Below are 23,639 nucleotides of genomic sequence, written 5' to 3' on the forward strand. Positions count from 1 at the left end.
ATTTCTATTAAACTATTTACAGACATTGGCTGATGATTTTGTTTGCTGGTAATCTATGCCTTCTTTTTGCTTTATTTTCGTAACCTTTTATGAGAATACTGTTACAATATATAGCCAATCAGAAACAGTTATTTATAGAGAAATTCCCTGCATTTTAAACATAACATTTTTACATTTTAGAGTTATATAAAACTTCAAAATTCTTTTTCAAAAAGTCTTTTTCAAAAAGCCATAAGTTATTTATCAGAAAAACAACAAGAAAAAAGAAATTATGTGCTACAACTAAAATGACATAAAAAGATAATAAATCTATCAAAGTTAATACTAAAATCATTATCATACCTGACTTTACATAACAGTCTTAAAAAATACAAGACTCTTTGAAATGAGAAGAGATAAATAAAAAGGAGACAAACTGGCAAATGTTTATAGATCAGCAAAAAGAGCTATTTGTTAATATCCAAATACCTTTTAATTTAAACACTTCTAATTTTACTTATAAAATTTTATACAGCATTTTTCAGAATGTTTACTTCGAATGTACTTTTAACAAGCTTTATTTTGTAATGATTCAGCATTTTTACGACTTTGTAATTGAGTGCATTTTTTTATATACTCCTGAACTTTTCAAACTGGGCCTTCCACTTCTTATTTTAAATGCATTGTAAATCATTTAGATCCATTTTTCTTAAAATCTACAAGTCTTATAATGGCAGATTTTTCTTGGCATATATGTCCCTGAAAGTATCGCGCTCAACTTAGTTTCTCCGCGCAGCAGCCTTGTTTCGGAGTTAAAGGGTTGAGAGAGGGTTGCACCACGAATAACAACTAAAAAAAAAAAATAATAAAAAAAACATAAAAAAAAAAAATAAAAAAAAAATGAGTAGCCTCCTCGACTGGAGGAGGCTGAATAAGTGCGAATTTCATAACTGCGAATCTGCATAAGTGCGAAGCAGTTGCAAAGACTGGCATAAGTGCGAACTGGCACAAGCGCGAACTGGCATAAGTGCGCCGAAAGAATTTGCAAACATTGGCATAAGTGCGAACTGGCATAAGTGTGAACTGACATATGTGCGAATCAATTGCAAAAACTGGCATAAGTACGAACTGGCATAAGTGCGCCGAAAGAATTGAAACATTGGCATTTATGCCAATGTTTGCAAATTCTTTCGGCTTGTGCCAGTTCGCACTATGTCAGTTAATGCAATTGTTTCGCACTTATGCCAGTTCGCACTTATGCCAGTTCGCACTTATGCCAGTTCGCACTTATTCCAATGTTTGCAAATTCTTTCGGCGCACTTATGCCAGCTCGCGCTTGTGCCAGTTTGCACTTATGCCAGTTTTTGCAATTGTTTCGCACTTATGCCAGTTCGCACTTATGCCAATGTTTGCAAATTCTTTTGGCGCACTTATGCCAGTTCGCGCTTGTGCTAGTTCGCACTTATGCCAGTTTTTGCAAGCGATTCGCACTTATGCCAGTTCGCACTTGTGCCATTCGCACTTATGCCAGTTCGCACTTATGCCAGTCACAATTATGCAGATTCGCAATTATGAAATTCGCACTTATTCAGTCGCCCCCTCGACTGTAGTGGCCCCCCCTCGAGCTTTGGGGAGGTGAATAATCTAAAACATAAAAAAATAAAAAAATATACAATATGCACACACAAATAAATGCAAGACTAAGTTAGCTGAAGTCAAACAAAAATTTATGAATACTCACACTAACAGTTTTATCAGGCATCAATGATTTAGCTATGAGCTATTAACAAAAAACTGTTTATGTTTTAAAAATAACTATTCCCAGCAAACATTGTTTTAGTGGATTTGCAGTAGACTTGTATAGGCATTTTTAAGTGCTTTATTAGAGTTTTGATCATGGGTTATTTAGTGGAACATTAGTGGCAGCCGCTATAAATAAGCAGCCAATAACTTTCCTACATTTTATTAGTGGCTAGTCATTGGAAAGCCACTTTTGGCAGATGCTACTAATGCTCCACTATGTAACAAATGAGCAAAACAAGTTGATAGCTAAAAATCCATATATTGGTTGACTAAAATTCTGCTATACAATGTTTGCACAAATTATTTTTAAATGAACCAAATTAATTTGCAATTTCAAATTAGCATATTAATTTGGTTCAAAGCTATCACCTCAGGAAAGATAAATAGCTCATGTAAATCAAGTTTTTAAAAATTTACAAGATTTTATAATTTGAACATGTTTTTTTTAGTGTATTACCAAATGTCCAAATAATAAAAAATTAAAATAGAAATGAAAACATCAATATAATTAAAATAAAAGATGTATTTCAATTTTTCAAAGCAGTAATTGTTTTACAATATTTTTTTATTTCAAATTTGCATTTTAATTTGGATTAAAACTATTACCTCAGGCATGAAAAAAAAAAATATGTAAACCAATTTTAAATGAACTTAACAAAATTTTTTATTTAGAATTTATACTTTTTAAGTATTTTGCTACTGACCTAACAAAAAAAACGTTAGAAATGAAGACATTATTATAATTGAGACATCTATAAAGATGATATCGATATTAAGACATCAATGAAGACATCACTTTAATCAAAACATCTACCTGGACATATTGTATCAAGTTCACAATTTCGATAGTCGCTGTTTAATCCAAAACAATACAATCCTCCATCTCTTGGAAGCGGTTTATTACAATGCCTTAATCGAACCATGAGGCCATCGCCACATGTTTTTGAACAAGGACCAAAATTACCCCACTCACTCCATCCACCATCAACTATCATTTTTTGAAACAACTTTATAAAACATTTATACTTTAAGTGAAAAAAGTTTTATAATAAAAGAAAAGCTTGAAATTTAAACGAAAAAATCAACACAAGTTTTACTGTTTACTAACCAGGACACATTATAAGACTACAGTTTTGTGTTTCTTGTACTTCTTCATCAGTATGAGTTAACTTTAGAAGCGATCTGAACATTATTCCTTGGCCACATGTTTTGCTGCATCCTCCCCATGGACTCCATTGTCTCTCCACTATAAAATAAAAAATAGCAATCAATACTGTGTTTAAAAAAACATAGTACTGCTGTTGAAAAATCATTACCACGTATTTCAAAAAATGCAATTTTGAGGTTTCAATGCTTTTGAACTTTGATTTACAACAAGCATCTTCTATTGAAACCCTGTAAACCAAATACTAAGAGAAATGCATTTTTATAATATTCTATTACATGACACATTAATGGAGATCAATATCTAAATCTTTAATAAATTTAGCTTAGTTAATTACTTAAATTTTTATTTAAAAAGTGTAAAAATAGCAATGCTGAGCTGTATTGAATTTAAATTTTTTGTAATTATAAGTTCAGATTTTTACACTTGTGAAAACCTCAACTTTTTGAGATACGTGGCAATGATTTGTATTGTATTATAACTTTAATTTAGATAAGTAAATAATGAATTTAAGAAAATAAATTCCATAAAACATTTCAAGTTTGTTTTAAAATTTGAATATAAAATTGTGCTTAGTACATGAATGCTAGAGTGGTTACAAATTATTTCAAAAACTTTGGAATAATTTGTAACCACATTTATTGGTTAACTGCAAACTATTTCACTGGAAAACCATTGAAAATTGAAACTCGTAACTATATACTAACTTGTTGCACAACTGAAGAGTGTTTTGTTTAGTTATCCATTATTCTGGCAAAACACAGTAGCTGTGGGTAAAGCTATGTATTTATCTATTGGTTTAGTAAAAAATTCCAATTTAGAATAATTACTTATGATACTCTGTTTTAATTATGCAGATTTCTGTTATGTACAAATAATAAATGGAAAGACTTGAGGTAGTTAGATTGTTTTAAAGTTAAATGTTTACTATTTTCACAACATACATATGATAAAAAAATGCAACTATGAATAGAAAACAAGAATAATAAAAACCTCATAGTATTTTAAATTACTCGGGAAAACATTAAACAAAATTTTAAATATAAAATATAAAAAACTTTAAATTTATTACATAATGAATTTGAATTAGATTATTCATAAGAAATGATTTAATTAAATAAATAATTTAAACCAACTAGCAAATAGGCATCATAAAGAAAACAAAAATAAAAAAAGTTGTGATTGGTACACTTAGATGAGGTGCAGCACCAGGTAGCACTATGACATAATTTGGAAAACACAGTGTGCCCTTGTTTGGGTCAACTATTTCTATCCTTTTTGTGATCTTGAATTGTTAAACCGAATTGATCCTTTCTTTGTTGCTAGTCAGATCGAGAATAGGTGGTCTATCATTTTCGGCATTTAATTTCAGTCATCACCTTCTTTCTTTGCTATTGAATGCATTTAAGTGTTTTGAAATCGCTTTGTAGGTGACAAGTTTGAATAACATACTCAAGATGAGGTCTAACATATTTTGTGTAGAGAGCCCTCCATAACGTTAACCTCTACTAGATAAACGATTTTTTGGGTTAAACAAGACCATGGTTTACTCTAGCTGCTGCAGCTTCTACTTGATGCCTGAACTTAATGTTGCTAGATGTTAGGACCTTTAAGTCACATCCCATAATTATTGTTCTAAATTCCTTTAAATTGCCATCCATATTAAGCATTTAGTAATTTAAGCAAGCCTACATTTTGAGCAATCAGCATGCATGAGTTTGCATTTTTTTAATTTTAAAAAATATGAGATCCTTTTAAGACCATTTAAACGCATGTTCTTTGACTTGTTGGAGTTTAATTACATTGCATTCTATTTTGATGACCCCTAAAATATATCATCAGCATAAATCTTTGCATCCCCCATGTTGTCTTGAAGATCATTCAAATATATTTATCTCTATATCTATATCTAAATATCTATCTATCTATCTATCTATATATCTATCTATCTATCTATCTATCAGTCTATCTATCTATATATATATATATATATATATATATATATATATATATATATATATATATATATATATATATATATATATATATATATATATATGTATATATATATATATATATATACACATATATATATATATATATATATACACATATATATATATATATTTATATATATATATATATATATATATATATATATATATATATATGTATATATATATATATATATATACACATATATATATATATATATATACACATATATATATATATATATATATATATATATATATATATATATATATATATATATGCACACATATATATATATATGAACTTTGTGAAACTATATTTGTTACATTTATCGATGCAGAAAAATATTGCCTACCACCACTCTCTGTTTTCAGTTTTTTAACTAGCCACTTATGTACTTGATAAGTAAGCCTCATATCCTATATTGCTTAAGCTTTAAAAGAAGACTTTGGTGTTGTTCTTTGTCATAAGGTTTGTCAAAGTTGTTGTAAATTGAATCTATGACTTAATATGAAACAGTGAGTTTGTTAAGATATCGTATTTTTCTGCTTCTGTTTGTAACGATTCTGGTCCCATTTAATAGCTTCTATGGGTTATAGACTCTCACTTCAGTTAATGATTTTTTTAAAGATCATTGTTAGTGGATCATGCATTCTTCAACAGTGTTGAAGAATGCATGGATGCATGACATTTTAGCCTTTTGACTTTCTCTCAATGAGTTCTTCTTTGTCTTAATGAGTTGCTAAACAAGTATTGTTGTTATTTTTGCATTCTGATTCTGTTCTTTCTTGAAAGATTGGCATCTGATGTAATGGTTTAATGGCAAATAAAGACTTATAATATTTGTTAAACAAACAAAAAGACTAACTTATGTTTGTTGCAAGCTTTCCATCGTTTTCTTCCAGTGAACTGACCATTTCATTTGCTATTTGCTTGTTTGACTTGGTTATAAAGACATTTTGGATCAAACTTGCACTTTCTGCAAGGCCGCACATTCTTATACTCAACAACTGCTTATCAAACTGCATAACAACTTTAAGTAGTTCTTTGCAGGCTGCCTTAAGGTCTTTGTGAATTGCTTAATGTGCCCATTATTTTAACTTTTTTCAAAACTTCTAGCATGTTTCAGAGTTTCCTTTTTTTGCTTAAAAGGTGTTTTAGTTAAAGGTATGTTCAAACTAACCAATTCATAATTTTGTGAACAACGACCTCATAGCTGCTGTTCACTGAAAATAAGTGGAACTTAGTCACCGAGTCATTGGATGTGATTTATCTTGATTTTGCATTAACCCTGATCCAGATAAACCTTTTTTGTTTTTCTTTAACACAAGTGCTGTTTGTAGCAAATCAGCATATGATAAGCAGTGGACTTCCTTTGTAGGTGTTTAGCTGAGTACTTTGCCTTCATGTATGTCATCTATTTCGTTAGATTCACCATCTATAATTAAACCAAGTGTACTTAATGGTCATTCTTCTCTATTTATATGATCAGCAATGACCTTGGTTGAAGTGCTTATAATATTAGAGAGCCAAATATAGCTATTATTGACTCTGGGTGCTGCTGATTTACTTTGATCAAAGTATTTTATGCGGATCTAAACAGATCTCATATTATAAGAAGATTGGGCTGTGTCAATGCAGCACACAAATCTAACTCGTCTGTGGATGATCCAGCGCAAGGGCATTTAGGTTAGCATTCACAAAATCTTCATTCTATTGTTTTATTCTGTTGTATAATTAGTAGAAAGCATCTTGCTTCTGCTGCTGTTTGATCTTCTTGAGTATATACTCACTGAATACTTCCTCCTTGTGGAAGACGCCTTTTGCTAGAGCTTTACTTTGTGTGAATGTTGATTTAAACAAATTTTTATTATACCATTTGGATCTTGGTTATTACCAAAATAAAACAATAAAATAACTATTTCATGAATGCTAACCTAAATGAGCCCTTGTGCTGGATCATTTACAAACAAGTTAGATTTGTGTGCTGCATTGACCCAGCCTAATCTTCATATAATATGAGATCTGTTTAGATCTGAATAAAATACTTTTATCAAATTAAATCAGCAGCACCCAGAGTCAATAATAGCTATACATGACTCTCTAATACCATAAGCACTTCAACTAAGGTCATTACTGACCGTAGAAATAGAGAAGAATGACCATTAAGCACACTTGGTTATTTTGGTAAGTGTTCTGGCAACTGCTTAGTCAATTGTTTCTTTTGTTGTAATAACAAATGTGAACAGTTTTATCATAGTTGACTTTAATTGCTTCAAAGAACTTTATTTTAAGATCATTGTTGCTTTAATTTCTATAATTTTAAAACCTGCAGTTACCATATTAAACTCTCTTTTATAGTTATTACATCATTTCATTTTATATCAAGTTAAGAATGGCTTGATGTTATTTTTGCTGTTGCTGTGTTTGTTAATCCAATGATTTGGTTTCTAAGATCTCTAATTTTTCTTATCATGTTGGTGCTTGCTTTTGGTTATGACCATGTTATTTTAATCATTTCTACAAGTTCGTTTTTGTAGTTTTAGTCAAATGCGTTGTCATTGATGGTTACTCACTGACAATAAATGCAATTAAATATTATTTGATTACACGTATTTCATAAATCTTTGATATTATTTATTTTTTTCAAAATATTTTTGTTTGTTATAACAGATTTCTTAATTTTTTGAAAATGAAAAAAATATGACTTCAGTATAAATCTATTTTAAACAAAGTTCAACTCGAGAACAAAAAAACTATAAAAAAAAATTAAATAGTTCAAAACAAAAACTGTTAACATGTTATTGAGTTAATAAATTTAAACAATTATTTAATGTGAGACTTCTTTTATACAATTTCTAATGTTTTAGAAAAAATTTGTTTTAAATTATTACTAAATTTCTAAAGAAAATATTTGAACTTTATAAGTTGTTGCATAATAAAAATAATAATTTAAATAGTGAAATGAGGTAACATTCAACTGCAGTATATTAAAAGTAGCAAATTCTTCAGAAAAGCAAGATTTTTCAGCAAGCAAGTTTATAAAAAATATCAATGGTAGTATTCTTCACCAGCTTATTAACAAACCTATATTCTATTGGAGCTCTGAAAACAAAACAAAAAACATTCTGGATTTACCTAAAACAAACAAGGAAAATAAAATTTTATTCATAAAAATGAAACCTCATTAAGACAAAACGAAGCATCATATTATGATATTTATAAAGTGTTCCAAGTTTTTCATAATAGAAAATACAGCTATTCAAGAAGAGATTATAATTTTTTTAACAGATTTGCTGCTCACAAAAATTGGAATAATTTATTTTTAAATTGTGATATTAGCAAATATTTTAAAGTGTTTTTAAAAATATAAAATAATGGTTGCTTGAAATTTATTAGTAAAAGAAAAGTATAAATGTCTTAAAAAAGGTTGAACCATTAAATCATAGTATATCTATTAGTTATAATTCCATGCGTTATTAATACTAAATATTTCAATCCTGTCCTTTATGTTATTTATCAATTCTTTTAGTTTCTCTTCCTTGCGAAATGAATGACTGGTAGCGAATGCTATTCTATTATTTAAAAAGGGAAACAAAATCTTGCAACTACTAACCAGTATCTTTAACATCTATTATGTGGAAGTTAATGAAAAGTTTGATTAAAAATATGACTTTCTTACAAACTACTTAAATCTAAAGATATTAGTTGCTGTTTTTTACTTTGATTTAATAAAACCATTCATTCACTAAAAATGTTCGTAAGTAATTAGACAAGTATGATAAAGATAATAGTTAAATTAAAAACTAGTGGTAGATTTCTTTCTTGACCAATTGAAAGCAAAGAGCCATAATACGGATATGACATCAAACTATATACAAAAAACTAAAGTGCTTTAAGGTTTGGTGCTGGGACCAATACTTTTTGTTCTATATACCAATGATATGTTACACATAATTAAATGTGAATGCAAATAGCTTTCAGATGACACAAAGATTTTAGCTTTTATTTCTGAAACCATTCATTTAAATCTGCAACAAGCTATTAATAGCATATAAGAGTGGTTTAAAATTTGGTCTAAAAGTTTTAATGGAAAAGTGTAAGTTGATGAACATTGATCCAAAGTTATAGCTACGAGTTATATAGATCTAAAATAGAAACCACTGAAAATGAAAAGGGTGTGTTATTTAAAATAGACTTGATATGAAAGAATATATTGTAACAATAATAAATGACACATAATGATTTCTTAGGACTAATGAAGAAAATATTGAAAAGTAAAAATTATATATAGTATCTAGCCTTTGAAATGTCCTTGTCTAGTGAACACTTAAAAGTTAGCCTTGGTATGACCTGACTTGTAATATACAGTCCTTGTCTAGTGGACACTAAAAGGTTACATTAAAACTCAAGAAACTATATAAGGAAAAGCATAAAAATTATTGACGAGTTAGGAAATAACTACTACGAAAATTGCATGAAAATTTTAGGAATTTAAAGATTAAAGAGCAAAAAACAAATTTATCTTTCTTTCAAAATCCACAAAACATATGAAAAAATCAATTGGATAAACCCATTATGCACGAATCAACTTTATGTAAGAAATCTATTACAAAGTATTAAAAAAATTGTAAATAACAGGAATTCACAATCAAGAAACAATTACAAACAACAGCAAACAATTGATAGATTTAAATGTTAGACAATAACAATACTAAACAATTAATTTGAAGGCTTTTATAATGCAACTTAAAACTGCATTCTGATTTTTTTCATAAAAGTATAGCTACAATGTTATATTACTACTATCATTATTATTATTACTATTATTAATGTTACTATTATTATTACTATTATAACTATTGTCATTATTATTATTATTACCACTATTATTATTATTAGTAATAATATTATTATTACATTTTTGTATTAAAATAACTAACCTATACAAGATTGATTGCTATAACATATACTATTCTCAAAACTTTGACCTAAACACCATTCATATGTATATGTAGTATTACAAACTCGTGTTCTATTCATAAAACCATAACCACATGAAATGTTACACATTGACCATTCACTCCAATTGGTCCAATTTCCTTATCATTAAAAAGTAACATAAAATAAATCAAAATTCAAATTTATGAATAATAATTCCTCAATCATTAAAAAATGATTGTAAATAAGAAATCATTAAGGCATTCCAAGTAATCAAGATATTTTTACAATGTAAATTTTTCTAATGTATATTTTATTGTAAATTTAACAATAGAGCAAAATTTAATTTGCAAGATATGTAAGTAAAAAAAAATGATAAAGACATAGTTGTTTTTTTTTATATAAACTTTGAAGAAAGAAAATGCGATGAAAAGGATTTTAAATCAAAATCTAGAATTTTATTTCGACATGTTTTTTTAAACCTATATATTTTATTAAATTATAAAAAAGAATCTTTGTACTGAATAGAAAGTCTTCCTACTTGCTACTTTTTGGTTAAAAATTTGTTAACTTTTATACTTTTTATACTTTTTATAAAAATATCAAAAATTTTCAATAAAATATTCTTTTAAAATTTGTAAAAGTAGTTGCACTGTTTGTTGACTAAACAAGCTTTAGATTCACTTAAAGTGTCCGTACAACAATAAGACGAATTTGTGTTAAGTTGGTCTATATTACGAATAATAATTATCAATTGTTATCATTGACAATCCCTTATATTGTTTTTTAAACAATGTAAGGCATTGGGCTACTAAAATTGAAAGATGTAAAACATAAATATGAATAAATACTCTTTGCTTCAAGTTCTAAAAAAAAGAAACTTATCGATTAAAACAAAAGTTAGCCTTTGTAAATCAGTTGACTAAAAAAGCTGTTGGTTACTCACATGGTCACCTTCTCTGATAATAAAGTACACAGATGGGATGAAACAGATGTCTATTTGTAAGTGCCATGCCAACCCACAAATAGGCAGTCTAATTTTTTCTCTTCTATATTGATAAAAGATGCACATTTTGGAACAGTAATAGTGACATCAATTTAAAAAAAAAATTCATAAAAACTGATATTTTAAAAAAAGTTTTTATGATAAATAAATTTAACAACACAAACCATTCACTACCATAAGTTTAAAAACTTAAAAGCATTGTAAAACCGTTTAATAATCAGATGCTATTCTAAAATTATCAGATACCTTTTGAAATTTATAAAAAGTAAAACACCTGTCTGTATATTGCATAGAAAGCAAATGTAGATAAAATTACATTAAAAAGGCAAAAGTAATGAAAGATATAAATAACATACAAAAAGGCAGATGTACATTTAAAACCTAATTACATGTAGCATGTACGTAGTAATGGTGCACTTGCAGTCTTCTTAAGGAAGAAGTTCCAAATTCCATACCCACTACATCCCTGGTTGCTTGGTGTAGTTAAGGCAATTTATAAGTTATTTGAATTCTTTTATTTGGAATAAGCATGATTTTGTCAGTGTATTAGTCCAAACAAGAGCATTAGATGCTATAATTTATATTGCATCAAGTTTTTATGATGTTTACTGAAACTTTTCTCTTTTTTATAAATTACTCAAAACTTTTTTATTAAACCTAATCGTGAATTTAAGAACACCATTTTTGAGTCTTTAGATCAATTCAGCTAAACAGTGTTAACTTAATTTTAGTAGAAATTTTTTGAAAAAGTGCCTTAATCAAAATTTTGTAGTCAGTAAAAAATTATAACCACGCAATAATAATTAAAAATTGCCTTAACTACACTGAGAGGGTGTTCAATATGTTTCTTCACTCAGTGGCTTTGTTCGTCAAGGTTTGTGTTTTAGAGTTAAAGAGTTGAGAGACAATTGTAACTGCTTTGGGGAGATAAGTAACATTAAAATAAAAAATAAAATATGTTGTAATCTTATGTAGTCATATAAAACGTAAAATCCAAAAACTTAAAAATACTAAATATTAGTCTTAAAAACTTTATTCATCTTTTATAATACTCATGATAATGTAGCAATAATAATGATAATACTCAATACTAGCTTATATATTTGTTTCTTCTTACTTTCACAAGTAAAATTTCCGAAGCATTGATTAGTTTCAACAGATTCACCAGAGCACCATTCAAAAAGATTTTTTCTATTGCAGCTTCGCGTTCTGTTTTTGTATCCATATCCACAAGAAACATTGCAATTTTCCCATTTGCTCCAATGTGACCATTTGACTAAACAAATATGCATATACAAGCTAACTTAAAATAAAAAACATAAAACAAAAATAAACTAGTTATAAAAATTTATATTTATTTAGAAAAAAATAATAATATAATACAATTAAAAAAGTTATAAATAAAATCACGAATCTGCAAAGGATTGCAAAGCATCTAATTACTGATGTCTTAAATGTCTTAAAAGGTTTTAAGACATTTAAGACATCAGTAATTAGATGCTTAACATTAGACCCTCTACTGTTGCTACTGTATAAGAAAACTTTGCTACATAATAGATAAACAATCAAAGATTTATGCCTCATGCCATGCATTCCTTATATTGATGTCAACTTCATGGATTATTCAGTTTCTACATATGCATCATTTTTGAATTCATTGTAGTATTAATTGCTATTCTCAGCCTAATGGTCACGCAAAGATTAGATTTATGTCTTGGAATTACAAGTTTTTTTATATTGAATTTTCTTTGTTTTTCATCAATTTTTTTATAAATCAAAGAAAGCTTTTTTTTATTCAATTTTTTAACTTCTCTCAATTTAAATTTAAATTCCTTAACTGGTTTTAAAAACTTGATTGGTTGTACATAGCTCATTCTTTGAAAAAACAAAAGGATGACTGAACCAATAGTGGTTTCTCTTCATGTTTTAGATGAAGAATGATTTTAAACTATTTATTTATTTTATTTTTGAATTTATTCTTGTTGAAGTATTGACTTATCGAAAAATCAATAAGTCAAAAGATTCAGGATATTCAAGGTAGTAATTATATGCAGCTATTAAATTCAAAATGTTTCACCACACAGCAGCATTGTTTGTCAAGGTTTATGTTTTGAAGCTAAGTTGAGAGAGGGTTGTAAACACAATTATAGTAGCTTCCTTGCCTTTATTTGCCTTTTGCCCTTGGGAGGTGAACTTACATTAAAAAAAAAATTCTATAAAAAATTAGATTCAATCTAAAATGTCATTGTAATCACTCACACCAAAAAAATGTTCCATGATCATGTCCATTTTGAAACTGTGAAAATCCCTATTTACAAAAAATAACACTTAAATAAAAAATATTTCCTGCCACCAGTACATCAAGGATGCCCACTCATTCAGAAAAACTTAGAAGTTTATCGATAAAAGTATAATAGAACCAGCAGATGTTTCAGCACAATATTATTTGTCTACAGAACGAATTTTCATTATAAAAAGAAGTCAACCTACATGTGAAAGTTTGTGATGTTGCAAGAGAAATCATTGCAATCTCCTTAGAATTAGTCTAAAAAGTGAAATTAAAAAGCAGACCCGTATCTTCTGAAACATTTCTGCAAAATCCCCTACCCATATCTATACTCCAGAGATGTCCATGTACAGTAGAAAGAGGTTTACCAAATCCCTGCAATATATTAGTTTGCAGGCATTATGTTGAGATAGCACTGTCTAAAGATAAGTTTCATGTAAAGTAATTCTTTAACCTACGCTTAAGAAAATAAAAAATTATAATGTGTATACAGACAAGTCTGGATGTTAATAACTTAAAACCACAGCATTATAATCTACTATCAAACTTGATAACTATTAAATTTATCAAGTGTCATTTTGTTTATTTTTAGGTATAATTTTACTTTCAGTTTCAACTAAAAGAGATTAGTAATGTTTTATGTAACACAAGATAAATTATAAATCACGTCTTCTTTAAATAAAACCATAATTTAAAATAAAAAAAAACTAATAAATTATAATATATTTTCAACAATTCACCAGTATCAAGAGAAAAATGGTCCTTTATTTTTAAACACTACAATTTATATACTATTTTGTTTGTATTGCAACTAGACTATTCATTCCATTCCTCCTACGCTCTTTTAAAAATACAAAAATGATGGAGTAAAGTTTAATAAAACTATGTTTATAAGTTGATATCAAAAAACAAAACACCATACTTTGACATGTTTCATTGCTATAACATTTTAAATATTCAAGTTTGTTTCCAGGACACACAAAAACATCACTACATACTCGAGTTCTGTTAACAAAACCCTCACCACAGGTTGTGTTACAACTAGACCATTCATTCCATTTCTCCCACACACCTTTAAAAATTTAAAAATGATAGGAAAAAAAATTATTAAAACCAAATCAAAAAAAGATATCAAAAAACAAAAATCATACCTTGACATGTTGCATTGGTATAACATTTTAAAAATTCAACTTTGTTTCCAGGACACGCAAAAACATCACTACATACTCGAGTTCTGTTAACAAAACCGTCACCACAGGTTGAATTGCAACTAGACCATTTATTCCATTCTTGCCAAGCTCCTATGAAAACCCAAAATTATTAGAGATAATTTAACAAAACTATATAATCATATATAAAAATTGATATTAAAAATCCATACCTTGACACGTTTTGTTACTATAACATTTTAAGTACTCAATTTTATTCCCAGGACACACAAAAGTATCACTACATACTCGAGTTCTGTTAACATAACCGTCACCACAGGTTGAATTGCAACTAGACCATTCGTTCCATTCTTCCCAAGCTCCTATAAAAACCCATAAATATTAGAAAACAATTTAACAAAACTAAATAACTATATATAAAAACTTATACTAAAAACAAAGAACTATACCTTGACATGTTTTACTACTATAACATTTTAAATATTCATATTTATTCCCAGGGCACACAAAACTATGTTGGCATGCTCGAGTTCTGTTAACAAAGCCTTCACCACATGTTGTGTTACAACTAGACCATTCATTCCATTCTTGCCAAGCTCCTTTAAAAACCCAAAAATATATAGGAAAACTTAATAAAATTTTACATAAAAATTGATATCAAAAAACAAAAAACCATACCTTGACATGTTTTATTACTGTAACATTTTAAATATTCAATTTTATTCCCAAGACACAAAAAATCATTGCTACATGCTCGAGTTCTGTTAGCAAATCCTTGACCACAGGTTGTATTACAACTAGACCATTCATTCCATTCTTGCCAAGATCCTATAAGAATTCAAAATGATAAAAAAATTTTAATAAAGCTATAAATTCTAATATTAGTAAAAAGAAAACTATACCTTGACATGTTTTATTACTGTAACATCTTAAATATTCTACATTATTCCCAGGGCACTCTAAAACATCATTACAAACACGAGTTCTGATAAGAACCCCTCCACCACATGTTGTATTGCAACTAGACCATTCATTCCATTTTTGCCAAGCTCCTGTGAAAACTCAGATATTAAAACATGACTAATCAAATAAAAATTCCATAAATTCATTTCTTTAGTTTAAATATCTTCACAGTGTTTTTTAAATGTCACATTATTAAGCAGATATTCTATTATTAAACCAACCATTTTTTCTCAATATTTTTTTTTAAATGTTTAGCAATAAAAAATGGGCACAAAAAGTATAAAATCTCAAAAAGGATTGGAATTTGTAAAACAACAAAAAAAGTTACTAACTCAAGTTGTGTATAGTGTTTTTCATAAGTGCATAGAGTTTATATTTTGTGCTTCAAAGCTTTTGTCAACATTCTAGATAGTTTTTATTAACATTCTGCATAATGTAAGATTGATTATTATTTGTTGTTTTACATTATTTTTCAGAGCATTTCTTAAACAATTTATCGCAAGTTTAAAAATTCTTGCAGCCTATTTACTGTTTCCTTAAATACTAAAAAATTGCAATATGTTGGTATTAAATATCCTTAAAATTCAGCCAAAAAGTGCAAAAACTCAATAAGAACATATTTTATAAACTAGGATTTATTGTTGTTTATTTCATTTCACATATATTATTCATGATTTAAAGTAGTATTTAAAACAATGTTTTGATAAACATTTATAGGTGAGGTAAAGGTAAAGGTATCTATAGGTAGTATTCATTAGGTGTTTGGTAAACTCTTTTACCTAACAAAAAATCTGTAATTCCGCTCAAAAAATTTTATTTGCACAAAGTTTTAGAAAACAGAAAATATGTTCTAACTCATACTAAACGTAGTACTGAACAATAATATATATATATATATATATATATATATATATATATATATATATATATATATATATATATATATATATATATTTATATATATATATATACATATACATATATATATATATATATATATATGTAAATATATATTATACATTGCAAAAAGCTAATCACTATTTATCATATTAAACCCAATTTTTTTCAATGACTCAAAAAATATACACAGTGGGCCGGAATTCACTTTTACTGAACCAAACTCATAACTAATTTAATATTAGGGCTATATTGACTAAAATTAGGATGAGTAATAATATGATGTCAGCGTTTCTTAAAAAAGTGTTGTTTTTTGAATTTTGTTGCTATGGATACCTTATTTTGGAAAGTAAAAACCTAGTTTTGATATTTGCAAATTTTTTATGAATGCTATGTTCATCAAATTTTGCATAAGTATCAATATGAGGTTGCGCTTTTTAAAAATGTGAATATATTGTTTATTTAGTTGCTATGGATACCTAATTTTGCCTAGAAACAATACTTTTATTAATATTAGTTGCATATTTCTATTTGTACTGTGTACCCTATTTGACATGTGTTTTATTATGAGATTTTTTATCACTTTTATCCCCCCTTGGTGAAAGCAAAACTTATTTATTACACATTGCTAGAAAAACTCGTTTTCCTGTAAAAAAAATTTATATTCTAGCCTAATAATTTGATTTTTCTAATTAGCAGATTTTACAAGCGTCTACAGAATTTTTGAAATTTGTAGGGGTATTTTTAAACCCATCATTCACAATCACCAAAAAATCTTTGACAATATATGCTACAAATTGTATAAGCTTAGTAAGTGGTAGATCCATATATTTAAAAATACTTTTGTATTTTTAAATATATGGATTCAGGGGAAATTACAAAATAAAAGAATGGCTTTCTTTTGAGAGTTGAACAACACCATTTGGAAAGTTTTTTTTTTTAGGGTGCTTTGGTAATTGTAAAGCACTGATTACTGGATCGGATGAGCACATAAAACACTATAAAATGTCCTTATTTGTCTTTGAGTGCGAATACATCCTTGAAATGCTCTGTATTCATTACTTCAGTTGTCTCCTGTACAAACCTAAACCACACAATTTGGCAGTACAATGTTTATTACAGATGTGGATTTCTCCAAACAATCTTCACCACTTGACCAGAGAATCCTATCAATTCAAGTGGTACTAAGCAGGTAATAAACAAACTTGCTTCTTGGACAAAACTTCTGTTTTCCAGCTAATCAGTAATTTGTGTATAAATCAGTAATTTGTGTAAAACTGGCTTATACAGTGTATACGTCAATTTAGTTGTTTGTAATAAGAAATATCAAGAAAACTTATATCTGTTTTATAATCTTTTGGGTGGTTACTATAAATCTGGACTTACTGTTAAGGGCAAATACTTCCATAGTTTTTAAGGTAAAGACTAAATAAAATATCATTAAATAGAGTTTTAAGATATTTATTTTAATTTGTGCATAATGCGCAAATTAAAATAAATGAATTACTGCATTATCATATAATTGAATGTTCTTTGGCGAGTACAGGCAAACTAAATTCAGTAGTGGTTTGTTTTCTTTACACAAGGAAGACATTTTCAGGTTAATCAGCTAGGATCCTAGAATGAGTAAAGAGGCTGTAAAGGAGGATTTTATTTTTTTCAAAAGATGTTTGAAAGGAAACATGGTTGAGATGTCCTACAAAAATTTCAAAACATTTGCTGAAATAGTTGCTGAAGGTGAGGAAAGGGTGAAAAACCTACTGATGAAGATGGTAGAAAAAGAGCAACTGTGTGAGATACTGAGAACAAATGTTGAGCAAAAAAAAATACAGCCTATTACTTGAAAAATAGCAGAAGAAGAAGCTTTGAGAAGTTTTGAGCAGGAATTCTCCAGCAAGTGTAGTATAACAGATTACGAATAAGGCTTTAGGACTGTAAAAAAAAAAAGTTGTATAATTCAACGCAGCTTTGCCTTCAACTCAGTCTGAATGATGTTTTAGATTAGTGGATTCCATTTATATCAAGGTAAATAAGTTCATATATAAAAAAGTATATTACAAATGTATATAAAACTTCAAGTTAAAATAACTTTATTGTTACATAATTTAAAAATGACAATGCTCTGTTTTTTTAAGGTATCAAGTTAGCATTAGAGCTGAAACAGCAATGTTGTCTTCCTATTCCAAGCTGGGGGAGTAGGCTGACATTTTGAACATTTCTAAGTCGCATATTGCAAGGAAAAACCATGAAGTTATAAAGAATGAAGCAATTATAGTAAGAGAGCAGAACCTGGCTAAGATTAGGGGTTTAAAACCTGTACTTCACACAGGACCAAGGTCAAGATTTCAGAAACAGTAGAAAGGTTAGGAAATTTTTTCTTCTCCTGAGTGCATTTCACTTGACATTCTTTGAGGAGTACTGAAGCACCCTCCTCCATAGGAAATGATCAAGCACTGGCTATCCAAAATCTTCGGGAATATTATGACTTAACAGATAATAGCTTGTTGTGCTGACATAACTTGCTCAAACACTGGAAAACTCTATACCTTGTCCAATTCTTTGGCTAATGTGCAGGTATGATGCTTTACTTTAAATTACAGGCATTTTTCATATTTTTTTCTGAGAGTAATGACAGAAAATAATAACTTTAAATTTAGGCACTAGGGTGGCTCTTAAAACAACATTTTTGAAAAAAATCTGTTCCTACCCCTTTACTTTTTTCTATATAATACTAAAACACCAGGTTTAAAATTTTTTTGAACAAAAAATTATTTTAGGGGTAGCTCAAGACCCTTAAAAATTTGACTGGTCCCTAAAATTTTGAAAATAAAAGTTCTTCTAAAGTATGTCAACCTGGCACTCAAAAGAAGCGAAATTATATAAAAACTTCAAAAACAGTAATCACTTTACAAAAAAAGCATGTTTAAAAAAACTATTTTTTTAAAACTTGAAAATAATGACTTTTTTTATTTTCAGCCTAAAAACAATAGTTTTTATGCATTTATTTAAGAAAAAAGTTATTTTTTTGTAAATTGATTATTATTTTTAAAGTTTTTATATAATTTCGCTTCTTTTGAGTACCAGGTTGACATACTTTAAAAAAACTTTTATTTTCAAAATTTTAGGGATCAGCCAAATTTTTAAGGGTCTTGAGCTACCCCTAAAGAAATTTTTTGTTCAAAAAAATTTTAAACCTAGTGTTTTAGTATTATATAAAACAAAGTAAAGGGGTAGGAACAGATTTTTTTCAAAAATGTTGTTTTAAGAGCCACCCTATTAGGCACCATATAATAAAACAACATGTTCATCATGTTGTAACGGAACTACAGGGAGAAATAAAAGGACCAGTCAATCCTTATACAAAAAATATTAAGATCTTTGGTCTAAGATTGAATAAGGTGTGAACACACTGGCCAACATTGAGAAATTTGATTAGAACATACCTGAGTTTGCTCCTGGAATCATCTTTTACAATCTTGCAAATAAAACAATGCAGTTCTGCACAACATATCTTAAAGCAAATATTTTTGACAGAAGTGATTACAAGTATTTATGTCAATTGGTAGCTTTTTACTACGGAGCAGATTTGTTGAACTTCAGGTTTCTACAATCTGGTGCACATAACAAAGCAAGATGGCTGATTCATTGTGTCTGTTAGCAATGCAAATGAGCAAGAATTGAAACAAGCAACTTAGTATCAATGAGATTAAGATGATACATGACGCAACAGACTATATTATGATTTTTTGCTGTATATTCTTCCTGAAGAGCCCAAGGGCAGCTCAGGTTTCATCTAAAGATCTTAGAATATTGAAGATTTTATCAAAGACCATGATAATTCCACATTACTCCAAGATGTACAAAAAGATAAGCAAAGATCTTAATCTTAGTATTCTCTGACACAGTTGGTATTTTACACCACAATGTATTATCTTTGCTTTAGCTGACCAGTGCTTAGATGAGAAAGAGAGGATGGATATTCTTGTGGAATAGGTAAAATATGATCTTCCAGAGATCTTTTACCTTAGACAAAGAACAACCAGAACCTTGACACAGGTCTGTTTTATCTCAAAGCTATCAGACATTATTTCTCAGGAGTCTTATCTCTTTTTTATCCATCTTGGTATAACCTAATAAAGATGACATTCTTTCATGGAAAGAAGAAGACATCTCAAATTTGGAGAAAAATCTCAACAATAGATCTTACAAAACATTTGTGTCCAGTACATCAATTAACAGTTGGTAATGACTGGGCTGAAAGACACATCAAATTGGTGCAAGATTTCATTTGCATGACACACTTCAAAGACAGGCTCTAAGACTTCGGTGGAAGGTGTCTAAAAGTGACATAGTGCAAGTTGAATTCAAAAAAATTTTTCGGGGAAATTTTAATGTACATTTCGCTATCTTAATTCTTAAATGCCAGTTAATGAATTTACATTTAACTGCATCTGTCACTAATGGTTATTTGAAGCAATTATACTATAATTAATTTATACAATTAAATTTACTTGGTTAGTAAAATATGATTTTTGATTAACTGTGTTTAAATTTAAGGGGGCGCATCATTTATACATCCGCCAAAATTTGTTTGATTAATTCCTAAGTTGTTGTAAAGTTCCAGTTAATAATTTTTCATTTAGATATAAAGATAATGATGACATTAAGCTGTCAAGTGTGTTACCTTTTAAATGCAAATTACTTAAATCAATATTTTTAATGAAAATACAAATATGTAGTTTTTAATTTCATTTGATGATATAAAAATTATATATTAGTATTATATAATATATTATATAACTTAATATTTATTATAAAAGATTTGTTGCTCATTTTAAGTTTAGTTTTAATTTTATATTAAATTCAAATAAAGGCCTCATTAGTAAGTCACCAGTAAGTCATCAGTAACCTATTATACTAAGGACTTTTTAAATATTATTAAAGCCTCTGTTTACAGTTTTAGTTCAACTAAATTATGATTATAATGAGTCAGTAACTAACTTATACAGATATGATCTATATCCTGAATCCTAGTTTACTTCTTTTTGTACACAATAGAACAAATACTTATAAAAGCACATAAAGTAAATAAATATCAAAGCAAAACTTATTAAATTTTTGAAATGCTTTTATATAGAAGGATCATATATTAAATAAAAAGTTTTCTAACATTTAGTTTACAAATATCAAAATAAATATCTAACTTTTTTCTATTTTTATAGTTTTACTTTTATCTTAAGACAAAAGTGTTATCTTTTCTTTTTTTAATTTCAAAGATAATAACAAACATGTTCTTTAAAATTTTTAATGTTGTTATTTGTTAATTTTTAATATTGCTATTTAATATTTGTGTAGTTTTATCTTGATGTTCCACTAACTGTCATTAGTTCACTTTGTCTACTGTTAAAACATGCTTTTAATTTGGTAAATTTTAATTTAAATCTGTTGTTGACCATTAGCTAGAAAATTTAAAAAAAGTTTATTAGTACCAAATTAAGGTAAGAATATCAATCCTATGTTTATCCTTTGGTAGCACTACAATGTCTGTTTGCACTGTTAATTATCATGCCTTTGCTAATTTGCATAATAGCTTATTGTCTGCACAATAACAAAGCTAGCACAAATGCATTGGGCTATTGTATTTAAAACCAGCGCAAACATCAACTCTTTTTTTCGATGCAAATCCAACACTGATCCAATGTCATGTTTTTAACAATAATACAGATAAAAAGTCCAATACCAATGCAACTAAAAACAGCTTGCACAGATAAATTGAGCAAACTTATGTAAAACCACCACAAATTTTATAGTTTTTAAGATCTAAACCCAACATTAATCCAATGTAAATAACCCAACTTTAATTCAATGTATATGCATTAAGGTTGACCCAATGTACATATCCCAACACTGATTCCATATGTACGAATCAACATTAATACAATGTATGCAACCCAAAGTTCCAAGTGCAAAATTATATATCTTAAATAAAAATTATCCAAAAGTAATTAAATACTAAACCACAAACAAACAAATATATTTAGAGTGTTTTATATATATGAGTTACATATATACATATATATGTATATACATAGGCCTTGGAGGGAAAAAGCGAAAGCGGAGAAAAGCTCTCCTAAAACGAACATAGCAAGTCATGTGAGCTGCTCTTCTAAACTGCCTTTTACAAGAGCTTTTGGTTTTTGCACAAGCTATCTGTTTATTTATATAGAAATTGCCTATTAAATACAAAATTTGGATTTATACTTGTTACAACCATGTGTTTGTAACGTTAATGTTACAATAACATACACATCACAAGCGCCATTTATTGCGCCATGAAAAAATTCTTTAGACTAAAAATTGTTTTTTTGCAAAAACCGTGTCTGTATATTATCCAATGAATTAAATTTTTTTGATTATGTATTTTTCAATTTAGTTACAATGATAATTAAACTTTTAAGAGAAAAAAATTACTTTTGCGAGAGCAGTAAATTGCTTCCATAAGCTGTTTTAGGGAAGTGTGAGCGAGAGCTAACACTCTTGCTTTCCGCCAAGGCCTCTGTATATATATATATATATACAGTATTGGACAGAACATTTGCAACCAACATCAAACAATGCTAAAAAGTGTTCCTAATTTTACATGTCTTAAAAGCGAAACGAACTATACTACCACAGCAAACAGTTCAGGAGTCTGGAGTCATAGCATGCTATGACATGAGCAATCAGCTGACAGGTGACAGCATCCAGGCAGAATTTCGTTGACAAGTGCCATTTTGCAGCGGACAAAACAAGTGCAACTTTTTTGGTTTGTTTCATTTTCTTAAGTCTGGTCCGTGTCAACGTCACGGAAGTTTTTAATAATTAAAGGAAGTATCCAGAAGTTTCCAAAAGCATGCAGAAGCTTCCAGAAGTTTCCAGAACAAGCATCTGGAAGCATCCAGTAGCATCCAAAAGTATCCAGAAACATTCAGAAGCATCCAGACGCATCCAGAAGCTTCAAGAAGCATCGAAAAGAAGCATCTAGAATCTTCCAGAAAAGGTTCACACAGGTTCATTTTACTATATAAGAGACATGTAAATCGACATGTAATTCAGTCAGTAAATGGAAGTCAATCTGTCAGTATTATCAAGACAGTTTATCGAAGTGAGTTTTATCAAAGTGTTTTATAGAAGAACATCAATGCAAGAAGTAAAATACAACAAGTGTTTCATTACATCAATACAGTACACATCCAACCAAAACGTTGTGTTCCACAGAGCATTATTGTATCATCACAAGGTAAATGTAACACAGTAAGCCTTGAGATGCGTGATTATTTATTTTTATTATTTTTATGACTTCAAGTGCAAAAATGGCTTCAGACAGTCTTGGATTGGAACTAAGAAAGAAAATTATTGGCGATTAAGTAAATGGAATGTCACAAAAAAGTATTT

General features: G+C 28.3%; 1 protein-coding gene across 3 annotated transcripts in view; it reads right to left on the reverse strand.

Moving 5' to 3' along the window:
• Positions 1-23,639, reverse strand: part of LOC136080637 (A disintegrin and metalloproteinase with thrombospondin motifs adt-1-like) — an 89,029-nt gene that overhangs the window by 3,309 nt on the left and 62,081 nt on the right. The window contains exons 11-20 of one of the 3 annotated variants that reach the window (XM_065797541.1): positions 15,248-15,397; positions 15,024-15,173; positions 14,795-14,944; positions 14,558-14,707; positions 14,328-14,477; positions 14,099-14,248; positions 12,007-12,165; positions 9,886-10,044; positions 2,891-3,028; positions 2,597-2,770 (exon numbers count right to left, since the gene is read on the reverse strand). In XM_065797541.1, the coding sequence (XP_065653613.1) occupies positions 2,597-2,770; positions 2,891-3,028; positions 9,886-10,044; positions 12,007-12,165; positions 14,099-14,248; positions 14,328-14,477; positions 14,558-14,707; positions 14,795-14,944; positions 15,024-15,173; positions 15,248-15,397 (1,530 nt within the window). The remainder of the gene's footprint in view (positions 1-2,596; positions 2,771-2,890; positions 3,029-9,885; positions 10,045-12,006; positions 12,166-14,098; positions 14,249-14,327; positions 14,478-14,557; positions 14,708-14,794; positions 14,945-15,023; positions 15,174-15,247; positions 15,398-23,639) is intronic. The other 2 variants (XM_065797542.1, XM_065797543.1) reach the window with 2 other exon arrangements.

The sequence above is a fragment of the Hydra vulgaris genome, chromosome 05 (genome assembly GCF_038396675.1).
Source record: "Hydra vulgaris chromosome 05, alternate assembly HydraT2T_AEP".
In the NCBI taxonomy this organism is placed as follows: Eukaryota; Metazoa; Cnidaria; class Hydrozoa; order Anthoathecata; family Hydridae; genus Hydra; species Hydra vulgaris.